The sequence below is a fragment of the Canis lupus genome, chromosome 10 (assembly GCF_003254725.2).
Source record: "Canis lupus dingo isolate Sandy chromosome 10, ASM325472v2, whole genome shotgun sequence".
Lineage (NCBI taxonomy): Eukaryota > Metazoa > Chordata > Mammalia > Carnivora > Canidae > Canis > Canis lupus.
Genome location: NC_064252.1, coordinates 50707069 through 50722962, shown reverse-complemented (window position 1 = coordinate 50722962; position 15894 = coordinate 50707069). Strand labels below are relative to the sequence as shown.

Sequence of the window (15894 nt, the reverse complement as noted above, 5' to 3'; positions counted from 1 at the left end):
GACAGAGAGAGGGAGAGACTTAGGCAGAAGCAGGCTCCCCATGGGGAGCCTGATGCAAAACTCAATACCAGGACCCTGGGATCATGACCTGAACCAAAGGCAGATGCTCAACCCCGGAGCCACCCAGCTGCCCTCACCTATAGTTTTCTTTCTTGTGGCACCCTTATCTGGTTTTGCTATCAGGGTAATGTGAAATGAGTTTGGAAAAGTTTTCTTCTCTTCTGTTTTTTTGTGGTTTTTTTTTTTTTTTTTTAAGATTTTATTTATTCATGAGACACAGAGACACAGGCAGAGGGAGAAGCAGTCTCCTCACAGGGAGCCCAATGTGGGACTTGATCCCTGGACTGGGATCACGCCCTGAGCCAAAAGCAGACATTCAACCGCTGAGCCATCCAGGCATCCCTCTTCTGTTTTTGAATGAATTTGAGAAAGATTGATATTAATTCTTCTTCAAATACTTGGTAGAACGTAACAATAAGAACCCATCATAAAAGGAAGAAGACTCATCAGTATGCTGCCTTAGACCCCTTTTCTAAAATAGATCATATGTCAGGCCACAAAACAAGTCTTAATTAAGTTGAAGAGAATTGAAATCATATTAGGCATCTTTTCCAACCACAGTGGTATGAAACTAGAGAATTAATTACACAAAGAAGACTGGAGAATTCACAGATTGTGGATATTAAACAGTATCCTGCTGCGAAACCGGTGAGCAAAGGAGAAATCAAAAAAATACCTTGAGACAAATGAAAATAGAAATGTGACAAACCGGGATCCCTGGGTGGCGCAGCGGTTTGGCGCCTGCCTTTGGCCTGGGGCGTGATCCTGGAGACCCGGGATCGAATCCCACATCGGGCTCCCGGTGCATGGAGCCTGCTTCTCCCTCTGCCTGTGTCTCTGCCTCTCTGTCTCTCTCTGTGTGAGTATCATGAATAAATAAATAAAAAATCTTTAAAAAAATAAAAAAAAATAAAAAGAAATGTGACAAATCTATGGTATGCAGCAAAGAGGGAAAGTTTGTGGCAATAAATGCCTACTGCAAGAAGCAAGAAAAGTCTAAAACAACCTAATTTTATACCTTAAAGAACTAAAAAACAACAAATGAAGCCAAAAGTTAAGTACAAGGAAGGAAATAATAATGATTAGAGCAGAAATTAATAAAATAGAGACTAAAAAGACAATAGAAACGATAAAGAAGGGACGCCTGGATGGCTCAGTGGTTAAGCTTTTGCCTTTGGCTCAGGGCATGATCCCAGAGTCCTGGGATCAAGTCCCACATCGGGCTTCCTGCATGGAGCCTGCTTCTCCTCCTGCCTGTGTCTCTGCCTCTCTCTCTCTCTCTCTCTCTCTCTCTCTCTCTCTCATAAATAAATAAAATCTTAAAAAAAAAAAAAAAGATTAAGGAAACTAAGAACTGGTTCTTTGAAAAGGTAAAATTGACAGACCTTTAGCTGGACTCACCGAGACAAAAGGAGAGAAGGCTCAAAATCAGAAATGAAAGAGGAAGTATTACAGCTGATGGCCCAGAAGTGCAGAAAAAAAGGATTAGAAGAGATTTTTGTTGTTGTTAGGATTAGAAGAGATGAGAATGAAGTTATATACTAACAAATTGGACAACCTAGAAGAAATGGATAAATTCCTAAAAATATACAACCTACCAAGACTGAATCATGATGAAGTAAAAAATCTGAACAGATGAATTACCAGTAAGGAGAGTGCATCAGTAGTCAAAAAACTCTCAACAAAGTCCAGGACTAGGCTGCTTCACTGGTAAATTCTACCAATTCAAAGAATTCATGGTTGCTCTATTTCACCAGTAACTCACATTGTACCTGGCACATTCATTCATTTAGTCTTCATTTAGTCAGCAAATATTTGTTGAACATGCTTTATGTCAGGCAATTTGTTTAATTTTTTATGATTTTTTTTTTAATTTGGGAGAGAGTTCAAGCAGGGGAAGGGGCAGAGGGAAAGAATCTCAGACTGCTGAGTGCACAAGAGCCTGAAGTGGAGCCCCATGTGGGGCTTGATCTCACTATCCTGAGATCATGACCTGAGCCAAAATCAAGAATTGAACACTTAACCTACTGAGCCACACCCCAGTGCCCTTGTCAGGCAGTTCAGAATGAGTTGGTTTGATTTTTTTCTGTTGAACTGAAGTCTTGTTTGAATTTTCAGTAACTTTTTTATATCAAAGAAGTGGCTTCTAAAGGTTATTATTCATTAGACAATGTATAAATATTTTTCTTTGACCAGTCTTAGACAATCCCTATAGTTGTGTTGTGGTGGAATTCAGCAAAAGTGTGTGTGTGTGTGTGTGTGTGTGTGTGTGTAAATAATAACTGAATGTATTAATGGGAAGTATGTAATAGTATCGTGAATAATTATATATTTTAAAGTTTGTAATGATATAATTAGAAATACCTGATATAGGGATGACTGAATGGCTCAGCAGTTGGGCACCTGCCTGCAGCTCAGATTGCGATCCCGGGTCCTGGGATTGAGTCCCACATCGGGCTCCCTACGGGGAGCCTGTTTCTCCCTCTGCCTGTGTCTCTGCCTCTCTCTCTGTCTCTCATGAATAAATAAATTAAATCTTTAAAAAACAAAACACCTGATGCTAGTAAGTCATGCTTTTAAAAAGCAGTGTTTTATTATGACTTTATTTCTAGACTCCCTACCTTAAATATTTAAGAAAAATGTTAAATAAAATAGTTAAGCTTTAAGTAAAATATTTAAGTTAAAAAACATTTTAAATGAATTTTATCTTCAGTTTATTCAGTGGATTTTTTTTTTTAGTAGTTGGAAAAAGCTGTGGTAGTTCCCAACTGTGTTAGAAACAGTTGTCAAGTGTGGTTCTTTACAACGTGAGACTGGGAGCTGTTTCTAAACACACAGTTACTAGCACAGATTTGCTTAAGTTTCCAATCTGATCCCTGGCTATGGGTAAGTAATGCGGAATATGTATAATATTTGTGGGGGAAGGAAACTGCTTAAATTCCATAAACTCTAACTCTAGGTTCATGTATAGCATGAAGGACTTTGAACCCCAGCCAAGCAGTAGTAGAGTTTTTTGTAAACCTTTCAGATAGTTAAGTATATAAAAATTAGGATATTCTTCTAGCTTCAAAATGTATAGACTTAGGTCTCTTATTTGTTGAAATGAATCCTAATATAAGTTTTCAGTCATATTTAATATCAAAGATTTCCGGGCAGCCCAGGTGGCTCAGCGGTTTGGCGCCACCTTCAGTCCAGGGCCTGATCCTGGAGACCCCGGATCGAGTCCCGCGTCAGGTTCCCTGCATGGAGCCTGCTTCTCCCTCTGCCTGTGTCTCTGCCTCTCTCTCTCTCTCTCTCTCTTTTTCTCTCTCTTCCTCTCTCCCTCCCTCTCTCTGTCTTGTCTCTCTATCTCTCATGAATAAATAAAATCTTAAAAAAAAAAAAAAAGATTTCAAAGATTATTTTTTAGTTAAAGAAGTATGCTTATTTTCCAGACAGCTTTACTTAAACCTTAGCTCCTATTAATAGTGGGGACTTTGGTATATTTGTGTAGGGTTTACAGTAAAATCTAAAAATTACAAAATTAAATTTTTGAAGGATTGTTTATTTATTCATGAGAGATGCAGAGACATAGGCAGAGGGAGAAGCAGGCTCCCCACAGAGAGCCTCATGCAGGACTTGATCCCAGGACCCCGGATCACAACCTGAGCCAAAAGTAGACACTCAACCACTGAGCCACTGAGGCACCCCTACAAAATTAAATTTAATGGTATGTGTGCTTGTATATAGCATCCCTTTGAATTGCATGGTACTAATTTTTTGCCTTTTAGAGCACTGTTAAGTGGTTGTTTTTGGTTTTGTTTTTAATGTTATTTTTGAGTGATCTCTACACCCAACATTTGGGGCTCAAACTCACAACCTTGAGATCAAGAGTCACATAATCAACTAAGCCAACCAGGTGCCCCTAGAGCACTAATAAGGTCTTAATAAAATTGTGTGTGTGTCACTGATTTTTTTTTAAATTATAGCTACTAGAATATTAAAAATCACCTATGTGGGAGGCACCTGGCTGACTCATTCATAAGTTCAAGCCCTACATTGGATGTAGAGATTACTAAAAAATATAAATAAATAACTTTTAAAAATTACATACATGATTGCATTCTGTTTCTACATAGACATCTCTAGCTGAGGACATATTTCCTAACTGAAAATTATGCTTTCTGTAAATTATGGTTGAAATTGAGCATTTTGGGTATTGAGAATTATTTTTTATTAGTCTTAGATTACAGCTTGACATCTGAATATTGGCATTCTAATATTAGATGTAAAGGTGAAACTATATAAAGTTAAAAGGGATTTAACAAGATGTTATTTTAAGGGCTTGCTTTTAGACTTTGTTGGAACAAAACTATAATGTTTTATGATTTCTTGATTCTTGGATTGGAGTTAGTTTGACAGTTACCATTAACCATTCACTTTATTGGTTTTCTCATTTATTTATTTAACAAATTTTTTGTTTCATATGTGCCAAATCTGCTTCTCCATAATTGTAGGAGGGAATAAAAAATAATGGATATGCCTGTAAATGAGTTCATGGAGTTGGAGATAGAAAGAAATGAAGCAGTTCTTGTCCGGGTTTTTGTTTTCTGTAAAGTAGTGTATGTAAGATCATCATAGTTTACCAGTAGTGATGGTTTCTAGGAAAAATTCCTTGACTTGAGTAAAAATTGAAGTGTTCTGCATAGATGTGAATCAACATTTATTGAGTACTTAGACAACAAAGTAAACACTGAGGAAGCATATAAATAAGAGGCCTTGGGGGCACCTGAGTGGCTCAGTCCATTAAGTGTCCAACTCTTGATTTTGGCACAGGTCATGATTATCAGGGTCCTGGGATTAAGCCCCATGTTGAGCCCCATCCATGTCCAGCCTCATGTCAAACTCTGCTCAGCAGGGAGTCGGCTTGAGATGCTCTACTTCTCCCTCTGCCCCTCCTTTGTGCGCTGTCTCAAATAAATAAATCTTTAAAAGAGAGAGAGAGATCTTGCCCTCAGAGCTTATATTTTTGTTGGGAAAATATGGCATAAACCAAAAATAAGTAACATAAAGCAGCTATGACGTATATGGTACTTATACAATACTACAGATTCTTACACAATTCTACAGGAATTCAAAAAATGAAGAGAACACTAATTTTTTTTTAGTCTTTCTCCTTTGCTTCTTACTATAACAGTGGCCAAGTGATCTTTTCAGAATGACCCCTTTTTAAATACCTTCTAGTACTGTATTTATTTTTTTAATATAAATTTATTTTTTATTGGTGTTCAATTTTGTATTCTCAGAACAGTCAGTGGTAGTTTATTATGAGAACTATATAGAAATTAAGCACAGATTCTTTACTCCAGCACAAGTAAGAATTTAATACAGTTCTTTTGGAACTGAGCTTTGAGTACTTTAGAATAAGACAGTGTTTACAGATGGGAAATTGAGGTTACAGTGTCATTACACAATTCAGATTACATGGCTCCATGTATTTGATTGCTGTGAACTTCAGGTTGCAGCTGAGTTAACCAACATCTTTTCTTTCCATTAGTACTTCTGAATTTCTTACTTTTCAGTCTTTAATATTTGCTGTGTTGATGGTGAGAAGGAAAGGATTCCAGGGTGAGGTGGGTGGGTGAGGTGTAGGTATCTATTACTATAGATAAGATCTGTAGTTTTTTTTTTTCTTAAGATTTTATTTATTCATGAGAGACAGAGAGAGAGAGAGAGAGAGAGAGGCAGAGACATAGGCAGAGGGAGAAGCAGGCTCTATGCAGGGAGCCCAACATGGGACTTGATCCTGGGTCTCCAGGATCACGCCCTGGGCCGAAGGTGGCGCTAAACCGCTGAGCCACCTGGGCTGCCCAAGATCTATAGATTTTTATTTTTTATTTTTTATTTTTTTAAAGATTGTATTTATTCATGAGAAACACAGAGAGAGAGAGAGGCAGAGACACAGACAGGGAGAAGCAGGCTCTGTGCAGGGAGCCCAACGTGGGACTCGATCCCGGGTCTCCAGGATCACGCCCTGGGCCGAAGGCGGCACCAAACCAGCACCACCGGGGCTGCCCAAATCTATAGATTTTAAACTGGAATGGGAGTGGAGTGAGAGAGAGGGTTGTATAGGATGAAAAGTTTTGAGAGTGTACTTTTGAGTAGAAACTACTAGCAGCATGATAAACCAACCTGATAGAGATATGCATATATACCACAAGCATATAAAAATAGAACACAAAAGAAGAGCAAAACTTTAAATGAATAGCTAAGCTCAAAAGAAGGAAAGAAGAAAAAAAATAAAGGAAAGAAGAGAAGGAAACCAGAAAAGAGAGAAGTCAAAGCAGTAAGTGGGAGCTGGTGCTGCTGTATAAAATAGCACAGGGACCTTTTGGTCTTGGAGTATATCTCCTAAAGGATCTAGAGTGGAATTTTAATGCATATATGGGGATGGGAGACATGTAGCCTTGGGCCTTTTCAAAATAGAACTAGCACTAAAACCCAGGTATATGGCCTAGAACCTGATACAGCTTCCCTAATTGTGCAAAATTTTTATTTTATTTTATTTTTAAAAGATTTTATTTATTCAAAGAGACGCAGAGGGAGAAGCAGGCTCCATATAGGAAGCCTGACATAGGACTTGATCCCGGGTCTCCAGGATCACACCCCAGGCTGCAGGTGGCGCTAAACCACTGCACCACCAGGGCTGCCCTGTGCAAAAATTTTTAAAGAGTGATCAGTGATAGAACAGTCTAAAACATAGTATAAAGTGTGTGTAAAATTATTCAAAATAAATTTTAGTAAATCCCTTTTTTAAAAAAGGAGAGGAGGGATGATAATATGCCTATTTAAAAAAGAAACAATAGGACTTGAAAAAAACAAATCAACTTTCAGAAATTAAAAATATAAAAATGGAGGGGCACTTGGTTCAAGGTTCAGTTGGTAGGGCATGCAACTCGATCTCAGGGTTGTGAGTTCGATCCCCATGTTATGTGTAGAGACTACTTAAAAATAAAATCTTTTTTATTTTTTTTTTAATTTTTATTTATTTATGATAGTCACAGAGAGAGAGAGAGAGGCAGAGACATAGGCAGAGGGAGAAGCAGGCTCCATGCACCGGGAGCCCGATATGGGATTCGATCCCGGGTCTCCAGGATCGCGCCCTGGGCCAAAGGCAGGTGCCAAACCGCTGCGCCACCCAGGGATCCCTAAAAATAAAATCTTTTTTAAAAAATTATATACATATATAGGGATCCCTGGGTGGCGCAGCGGTTTGGTGCCTGCCTTTGGCCCAGGGCGCGATCCTGGAGACCCAGGATCGAATCCCACATCAGGGAGCCTGCTTCTCCCTCTGCCTGTGTCTCTGCCTCTCTCTCTCTCTCTCTCTCTCTCTCTCTCTGTGACTATCATAAATTAAAAAAAAAAAATTATATACATATATAAATGGAAATTGGCTTGAGATGGGTTAAATACAAATTAGATATCATTGCTTGAAAAGGAAAGAAAATCTGGGGGTGCTTAGCTGGCTCAGTCAGTGAGTCATATGACTCTTGATGCCAGGATTATAGGTGCAAGCCTCATGTTGAGTGTTGGGATTATTTAGGAATAAAATCTTTAAAAAAAAAAAATCAAGAAAATCTAGCAACAAATGGTTAAGAACGAAATCTAAAATGTAATCCAGGGCAGCCCCTGTGGTGCAGCGGTTTAGCGCCGCCTGCAGCCTGGGGTGTGATCCTGGAGGCCCCGGATCGAGTCCCACGTCGGGCTCCCTGTGTGGAGCCTGCTTCTCCCTCTGCCTGTGTCTCTGCCTCTCTCTCCCTGTGTCTCTATGAATAAATAAATAAAAATCTTTAAAAACTAACTAACTAACTAACTAACTAAATAAATAAATAAATAAATAAATAAATAAATAAAATGTAATCCAAAAGTAAAACGTTGAAAATACAAGGCTGAAAAAATACTAGGCTGTCATAAAACAGAACAAAAAGCTCTTAGGAAAACATTATCAGGCAAAACTAGCTAGATTTATTTTTAGAGAAAAGAGAGAGGGGAGGATGTGGAGGCAGGAAGGGCAGAGAGAGAATCTCAAGCAGGCTCCACGCTGATCTTGGGGCTCAGTCGCACAAAACACAAGATTGTGACCTGAACCGAAACCAGGAGTTGGACGCTTAACCCACTGACTGAGCCATCCAGACAGCTCTCAGTCCAAAAGAGATTTTTAAGGCAAAGCATTATTAAGGATAAAGAGCCATTGCATAATGACAAAATAATTCTTGGTTTTCACTACCAGGAGGAAATAATAATCTTTTTTTTTTTTTTTTTTTTTTTTTTTTTTAGGAAATAATAATCTTGAACCCGTATGTCCAAATAACATTATCTTAAAGTTATACAAAGCAAAATTTTACGTACTACAAATAAAGGACTACCTGCAGATATAGTGAGAGATTTTAGCATATTTCATTCATAAGCTAATAAATCAGATCACCATTACCACCATCCCCAACAAAAGTAAACACATAAATTATGTGAACAACACAGTTAACAAACTTGACCTTTCAGATTTATTTAAACTTTAAAAAATAGAATGTAGAGGTTCCAAACATTAGAGCACATATGAAACATTTGTAGAAATTAACCACATGTTAAACTACGGAGGGATGACACCGCAAATAGGCATATTACTTTGCACTATGGTTCATAGAAAATTGGCTTGGTTTTCCAAGTTTCATTTGGAAGTGATGTTATTAGAATAATATATTTAAAGGAAATAATAGAGGGAACAGACACCTGGGTGGCTCAGCGGTTGCGCTTTTGCCTTTGGCTCAGGGCCTGATCCTGGATTCTGGGGATCGAGTCCCACTTCAGGCTCCTTGCATGGAGCCTGCTTCTCACTCTGCTTGGGTCTTTGCCTCTCTTTCTGTGTCTCTCGTGAATAAATAAATAAAATCATAAATACATATATACATATATATATATATATATACACACACACACACATACATTCATAAAATCCTAATGAATGAATGAAATTATAGCAAAAACATTTATTCAACACTTAAATGAGCCAGACATAGTGGTGAGTGTTTTGCTTGTGTTACTCTATTTAAATCCCTTCAGGAACCCTGTGAATTATAAGATACTATTATCTTTAGTAGATGAGAATTTAGGTTTAAAAATGTTAATTTACTCAAGGTTTGCTGTTAGAAAAACAACGTCTTTGCTATTATAAAATATAGCCAAGTAGAGAAACTCATATGAAACATATAGGTTATCAAATTATTATTAAAGTTGGTATTTTAATACCAGCAGGTCAAGGAATAGAACCTTGCTGGCCCCTGCAACTCAGTACCCTTTTATGTGTTTCAATTATCATCCCAATCCTTCCCCTACAAAACATGTTTATGATGATGTTTTGGCTTTTTCTTTATAATTTTAATACCAAAGTGTACATTCTTAAGCAGTATGCTTTAGATTTGCTTATTTCTTCCCCTCTGTTTTTCCCATGCAATTTATTTGTTGAGGAAACTGTTAACAGTTTGACCATTTAGAGTTTCTTACAGGTTTGATCACATTCAGATTAGGTGTTTGGGCAAAACTGCTGTGTTCTTTCATCAGGAGATTTGTTATCTCTGGTTGGTTTTCTTTTTGTGATAAAAGGGACTATTGATACTCAGCAGTTGAATCCATTAACTCTTTAGAGATTGCAAATTTTATTTCTTCATTTATTGGTGGAATGTTTCTCTAGGGAAGCTTCCTTCTCAGCTAATACTTGATTACCTGGTGGTTCAATTTATAGAAGAGAGGAGGAATAAATGTTTATTTCCTGTTATTTACCAGTTTTCAAAATGATGACTTGGTTTTCACTAGCCTCTTTCAAAATAACCTTAAAAAAATTTTTTTTAAAGTATCATTATAAACTCATGGATTAATTTTTTTTTTCAGTTCATTCTGGTTATTCTTATGGATGCTCAAATTGTCCCATCTTTGGCCAATAGGAGCCTCTTCAAGTTAGCTCCCTGCCATCATGGAATATATATTTTAGTGTAAATATAGCTATTTATAAACAGATATAAATGGTTCCCTGCTTGGGGATGAGTCTGCATGTTCTCTGTCTTTACCCCCACTTGTGTGCACGAGCATACTCTCTCTCAAAAAAAAAAAAAAAAACCATCAAGATCAAATGCTGCTAGTCATTCTCGTTGGTACTAGAGTCGGCTTCTAGGCTCTGTCACTGGACAGAGCTAGGGAATAGGCTCATCTATATATATTTAGTAAATATAGCTATTTATAAACATATGTGTAAATATATATATACACACACACACACACACACACACGTATATATAGCCTTAAAACACACCTACACTAAACACGTTATTCTGTGTATTGGTTTTTATACTTACTATATATTAGCAATAATTCCTTATTAGTCTGTATAGAACTGCTTTGTATTTTGTAATGACCACAAAATATCTGTTGTATAGCTGCACCATAGTTTATTTAATAGTTATTGATGAACATTTTGACTGTTACCCCCACAGTATTATAAATAGTACTACAATAGATATCTTGGTACATACTACTTTGCCCACATCTATGAATATAGTTACAGAATCAATTACAGAGTCAATCAATCAATTACAGAAATGGAATTACTGAGTAATAATGGCTATTGCCAGATTACTGTCCTTCAAGCAATTAGGAACTTTTCCCCCACCATATCTCCTTTAATGATTCTAGCATGTGATTGTACTTTTTGATCTTTGATAATCTGCTACTTTAAAAAAATCTCACTGTAGTTTTTATTAGTATTTAAACTTAATTCTGAGTTGTCTCTTCATGTTGTTGGCCTAATTTTCTATTGAATTGTTCATCTTTTCCATTCTGATTTGTAGGCATGCAGATATAATAAGGAAATTAGCCTTCTGTGACATGTATTGGCAAATATTTTTTCCTTATTGTGTTCCTCCTTTGATTATGTTTATAGTGTTCATTTTCCAGCAGAATTTTAAAAATTTTTATATGTTACTCAAATCTATTAGCGTTTTTTTTTTTTTTTTTTAACAGTTTATACTTAGAAAAGAATTAAAAGTACAGTACAAGGAAGGTTTTCCCCTCTGGTCGCCCTTCAGAAGTTGCCAGCCTCTTGTCCTGCCACCTCCTAATACTTTAGTGTGTATTTCCTACAAAAAAGGATATTCTCCGAAATCACTGTGCTACAGCTATTAAGATCAGAAAGTTAACAGTGACACGTTGCTACCTTTTCTAATCCTTTGACCCCCATTCAAGTTTCACCAATTGTCCTAATATCATTCTTTTAGCAAAAGGATCCAGTTCAGAACCATGTGTTGCATTTAGTTACTATATCTTTTCTATGTCCTTCATCTTGGAACAATACTTTAGACTTTGCTTGGCTTTCATGAGTGTGACAATTTTGAGGATTATTCAAAACAAATTAGAATTGCATTGGTCTGAGGTTTCTTCAAATTAGATTTAGGCTATATATATATCTTTATCATTAAAGTGACGCTGTGATCTTATTGTATGCTATAAGGTGGCACACAGTTTGAGTTTGTCCTGTTGATGATACTCACCTTGATCGCCTGATTAAGAGGCAGTGTATGATGGGCATCATTTAGTAACTTTACACTAGTAAAGTTACTGTTTTTCCCTAAGTATGCCATTCCTTATCAAACTTTGAAGTTATTCATTTATGTATCTCTAGCAATATGAATTTATGGGTTACTTTCCATTCACTCGATTATAATCCCTTTACTATCACTATGAATTTTGATATTCCAACATTATTATGCTAGTGAGTGACAATTTAAGCTGATTTCTAGGTCCCATGTCCTCATCATTCTTTGGGCATTTTCTTCTTTCTGTCATAAGATATTCCAGGCTCATCTTCTAATTTCCACCAACCTGAACTCAGCCATTTCTCCAAGGAGCCCTTATTCCTTTTTATAAAAAATATTCAGAAGCCAAGATCTAGGGATGGTTGGGTGGCTCGGTTGGTTGGGTGTCTGACTTCGGCTCAGTTCATGATCCTCAGGGTCCTGGGATCAAGCCCTGTGTGTTGGGCTCTCTGCTTGGCCAGGAGTCTGCATGTTCCTCTGTCTTTACCCACTTGTGTGCACATTCTCTCTAAAAAAAACAAAAACAAAAACAAAAAAGCCCCACCAAGATCAAATGCTAGTCATTCTTGTTGGTACTAGAGTGTCACTGCTTCTAGGCTCTGTCATTGGACAGAGCTAGGGAATATGCACAAATACATTCACCCACATCCATTTACATCTGTATTTATCTAAGTATTAAAAACCATCAGTTCACATTGATACCTCCAATTCCAGTCTTAATACTAAAGGGTTTATTCTAGTTTTCTATCTTTTTATATTTTAAATCTCTCCTATGACAAAAACCTGGCTTCCATTTTTATATTTAATTGTTTGATGGATTCCTGTATTGTTATATACAATATACCAGTCTTCCAGTTCCACCATCCCTTCTCCTTTGTGATGCCCTTATCTCCCTACTCTTGCTCTGACTCTCCATTCTATGCCACCCACCCCACCCGCACCCTCAGACTTCCTTCCATCCTTCTTGAGCTCCAGCATCTTATGCCACAGTTTGAGTCTATGCAGTATCTGCATAGATACCATTTTCATCCTACTTGATATCTGATACCCTACACTGAGCTATCCCTCTCCATGGACACCCTCCTCACCTGGCTTTGATTCTGACACCTCTTGCCAGGCTACTCTTCTCACCCCACTTGGACTGTAACCAAGTGAACGTGCTCCTCACCTTTTTATAAATGCCTTCCAAAATTTGTGTTACACCTCTTCTTCATCTTAACATTATAAAAAATAATTATCATTTTCTTTTACTGATTTGATTATTTTGTATTTGAATATATGTTCTGGGGCACCTGAGTGGCTCAGTAAGTTGAGCGGCCAACTCTTGATTTCAGCTCAGGTCATGATTTCAGGGTCCTGGGATCAAGCCCTGCATCGAATTCCCTGCTCGCTTGCTCTCTCAAGTCAGTAAATCTTATCTTTAAAAATACATATATGTGCTCTATTTTGGAATTTATTGTGAAGAAATGAAGTCTAACATTTCTTTCAGGTGTTTATCCAGTTGGCTAGAATTTTATGTGAAAGTTGTATCTACCTCCTCTCCTCCTAAAAAATTTATGAAGTTTCTTAAAAGTATACTGCATCCAAGAGCTTTTTGAAAAAAACAATGGGTGTCATTTTTCATGTTGCTTTTGTTTATAACAGATGATGATGTACCTGCAGATATGGTTGCTGAAGAATCAGGTCCTGGTGCACAAAATAGTCCATACCAACTTCGTAGAAAAACTCTTTTGCCAAAAAGAACAGCGTGTCCTACAAAGAGCAGTATGGAGGTAAATTAAAAGTAACTGCTTTTTTTTTTTTTTTTTTTTGGTAATGAAAGAATTGTTAAAAAACAAAGGGAAGTGTCACTGTTTTTTTAAAGTAACGATTATGTATGGTAAAAATATTTGCTTAATCAATTTTCATTTTGTTTTTCAAGGGTGCCTCAACTTCAACTACAGAAAACTTTGGTCATCGTGCAAAACGCGCAAGAGTATCTGGAAAATCACAAGATCTATCAGGTATTTCTTCTGAGAAAACTACAGAATGGCATTAAATAATCTTATTTTGTTTGATATCAAAAAATTAAATATAGCTTAATGGTATGTTTGGGATTAAGAAGGTAATATTATAGAAAAAGCATGGGAACCCTGACCTCTCACTCTTCTGACTTTTGTGTATAAAAATAACATTTTATAAACCAGTTTCTGAAATGGTACATAACAGCTAAAAGAAAGAATACTTAAGTCAGAACAAAAGAAGGTATATGTGTTTTATCTGTCAAAGCAAAATGCTTATAAAATGATGATTAAAAAACTATTCATTAGATAAAATGAAAATTATGCTTTTTAGTGAGAAACTTGTTGCTATCGCAATAAATAGTTTATATTCTGCTTGTTAATCTCTTTTATAGCAGCACCTGCTGAACAGTATCTTCAGGAGAAACTACCAGATGAAGTGGTTCTAAAAATCTTCTCTTACTTGCTGGAACAGGATCTTTGTAGAGCAGCTTGTGTATGTAAACGCTTCAGTGAGCTTGCTAATGATCCAATTTTGTGGTAAGTGAAAATTTATTTCTTATTATCTTGAGATATACTATTTGTTGCCCCAAATGCTAAAAGATGGTGGGGAAGTTGAAGTGTGAGTTGGTAGCTACAGTTAGATAGATGGAACAGAATTAAAATGCTTAAAAATTCCCGTGTTACCTGTTTATCAAAAATATAGGTTGTTGGTCCAAGTGGTATGTATGTATGTATGTATGTGTTAATTTATTTTTAAAGATTTTATTTATTTATTTATTCATTCATATGAGAGAGAGAGAGAGGCAGGCAGAGACACAGGCAGAGGGAGAAGCAGTCTCCATGCAGGGAGCCCGACGGTGGGACTCGATCATGGTTCTCCAGGATCACACCCTGGGCTGAAGGCAGCACTTAAACTGCTGAGCCACCCGGGCTGCCCCCAAGTGGTATTTATAAAACAAGAGTACTATCTCTGCTATTTCTCAGTTAATAACAACTGAGTGATTGTGGGAAATTTTTTCGTTTAAATTTAAGCTTCATAGAAACAGAACTATGTCTAATTTAAAACAGGTAATTAATCTGATAGTTTAATGAGAAAGTAGATTTGGATACATTCACTTTTGGAAAATAGTTAACAGTTATATCCATGAACCTTAAAATATGCATGTCCTTTGACCCATGTAATTCCACTTTTGGAAATTTTTTAGCTTTATGTACAAATTTTTCATAATAGCATAGTTAATAGTGGAGGAAAATTAGAAATGATCTAAATCTTTGGCACGAAGGGAATGAATGGACTAACAATGGAATGTGTATTTGAAGGGCGGTGATTATATACATGTAACTGATTTTTTCAGAATTGTTGATAACATGGGAAAATGCTGTGTTCTAAAAAAGTTTTTGAAAAGAATACAAAATTTTAGATGCTATATAATCACAGCTAATAAATGAAAGTATCTGTAGATAAAAAAGACTTGGAGGAAACACTGCTTTGCACAGGAAGTGATAATAGTTATTATGACTACATTTCTGAGATTTGATGGGTTTTGACAATAACATAAATGAACTAAAGATATGAGGCATTAAGTTCAGAATATTTTATTGAAAGCCATCTTTGGTTTTTTTTTTTTTTTTTTAAGATTTTATTCATCTGTGATAGAGACCATGAGCTGAGGGGGGAATGCAGAAGGAGAGAGAGAAGAAGCAAACTCCCTGCTGAGCAGGGAGCTTGATGCAGAGCTCGATCTCAGGACCCTGGGATCATGACCTGAGCCAAAGCCAAAGGCTTAACCCACTGAGCCACCTAGGTGCCCTGAAAGCTAGCCTTTTAATAATAACCATATGAGGTCTTTCCAGTAGGGTGGCCGTTTTTTCCTCAATAAATTTTGAAGACTTGACACGTTATTTTGGGAAGTGAACTTTTTTTTTAATATGTTATATTGTTTTAGCCAAAAACTGTTTTACGGTTAAAATTTTGGTTTTTTGTATTCTTCTGTGTTTTTGAAGCATCAGATAATTTTCCAGTTATTTAAAGGATGTTTTATAAAGGAATCTTTCATCCTTTTACTTCTTTAGGAAACGATTATACATGGAAGTTTTCGAATATACTCGCCCTATGATGCATCCTGAACCTGGCAAATTCTACCAGATTAATCCAGAAGAATATGAACACCCAAATCCTTGGAAAGAGAGTTTCCAGCAGTTGGTATGAAGTA

At 36.7% G+C, this 15894-nt stretch overlaps 1 protein-coding gene across 3 annotated transcripts in view; it reads left to right on the top strand.

Annotated features, from left to right (window-relative positions):
- Nucleotides 1-15894, top strand: part of FBXO11 (F-box protein 11) — an 88080-nt gene that overhangs the window by 48544 nt on the left and 23642 nt on the right. For all 3 annotated transcript variants that reach the window (XM_049115876.1, XM_025466227.3, XM_049115877.1), the window contains exons 2-5: nt 13323-13450; nt 13600-13681; nt 14074-14218; nt 15755-15884. In XM_049115876.1, coding sequence (XP_048971833.1) covers nt 13323-13450; nt 13600-13681; nt 14074-14218; nt 15755-15884 — 485 coding nt within the window. The remainder of the gene's footprint in view (nt 1-13322; nt 13451-13599; nt 13682-14073; nt 14219-15754; nt 15885-15894) is intronic.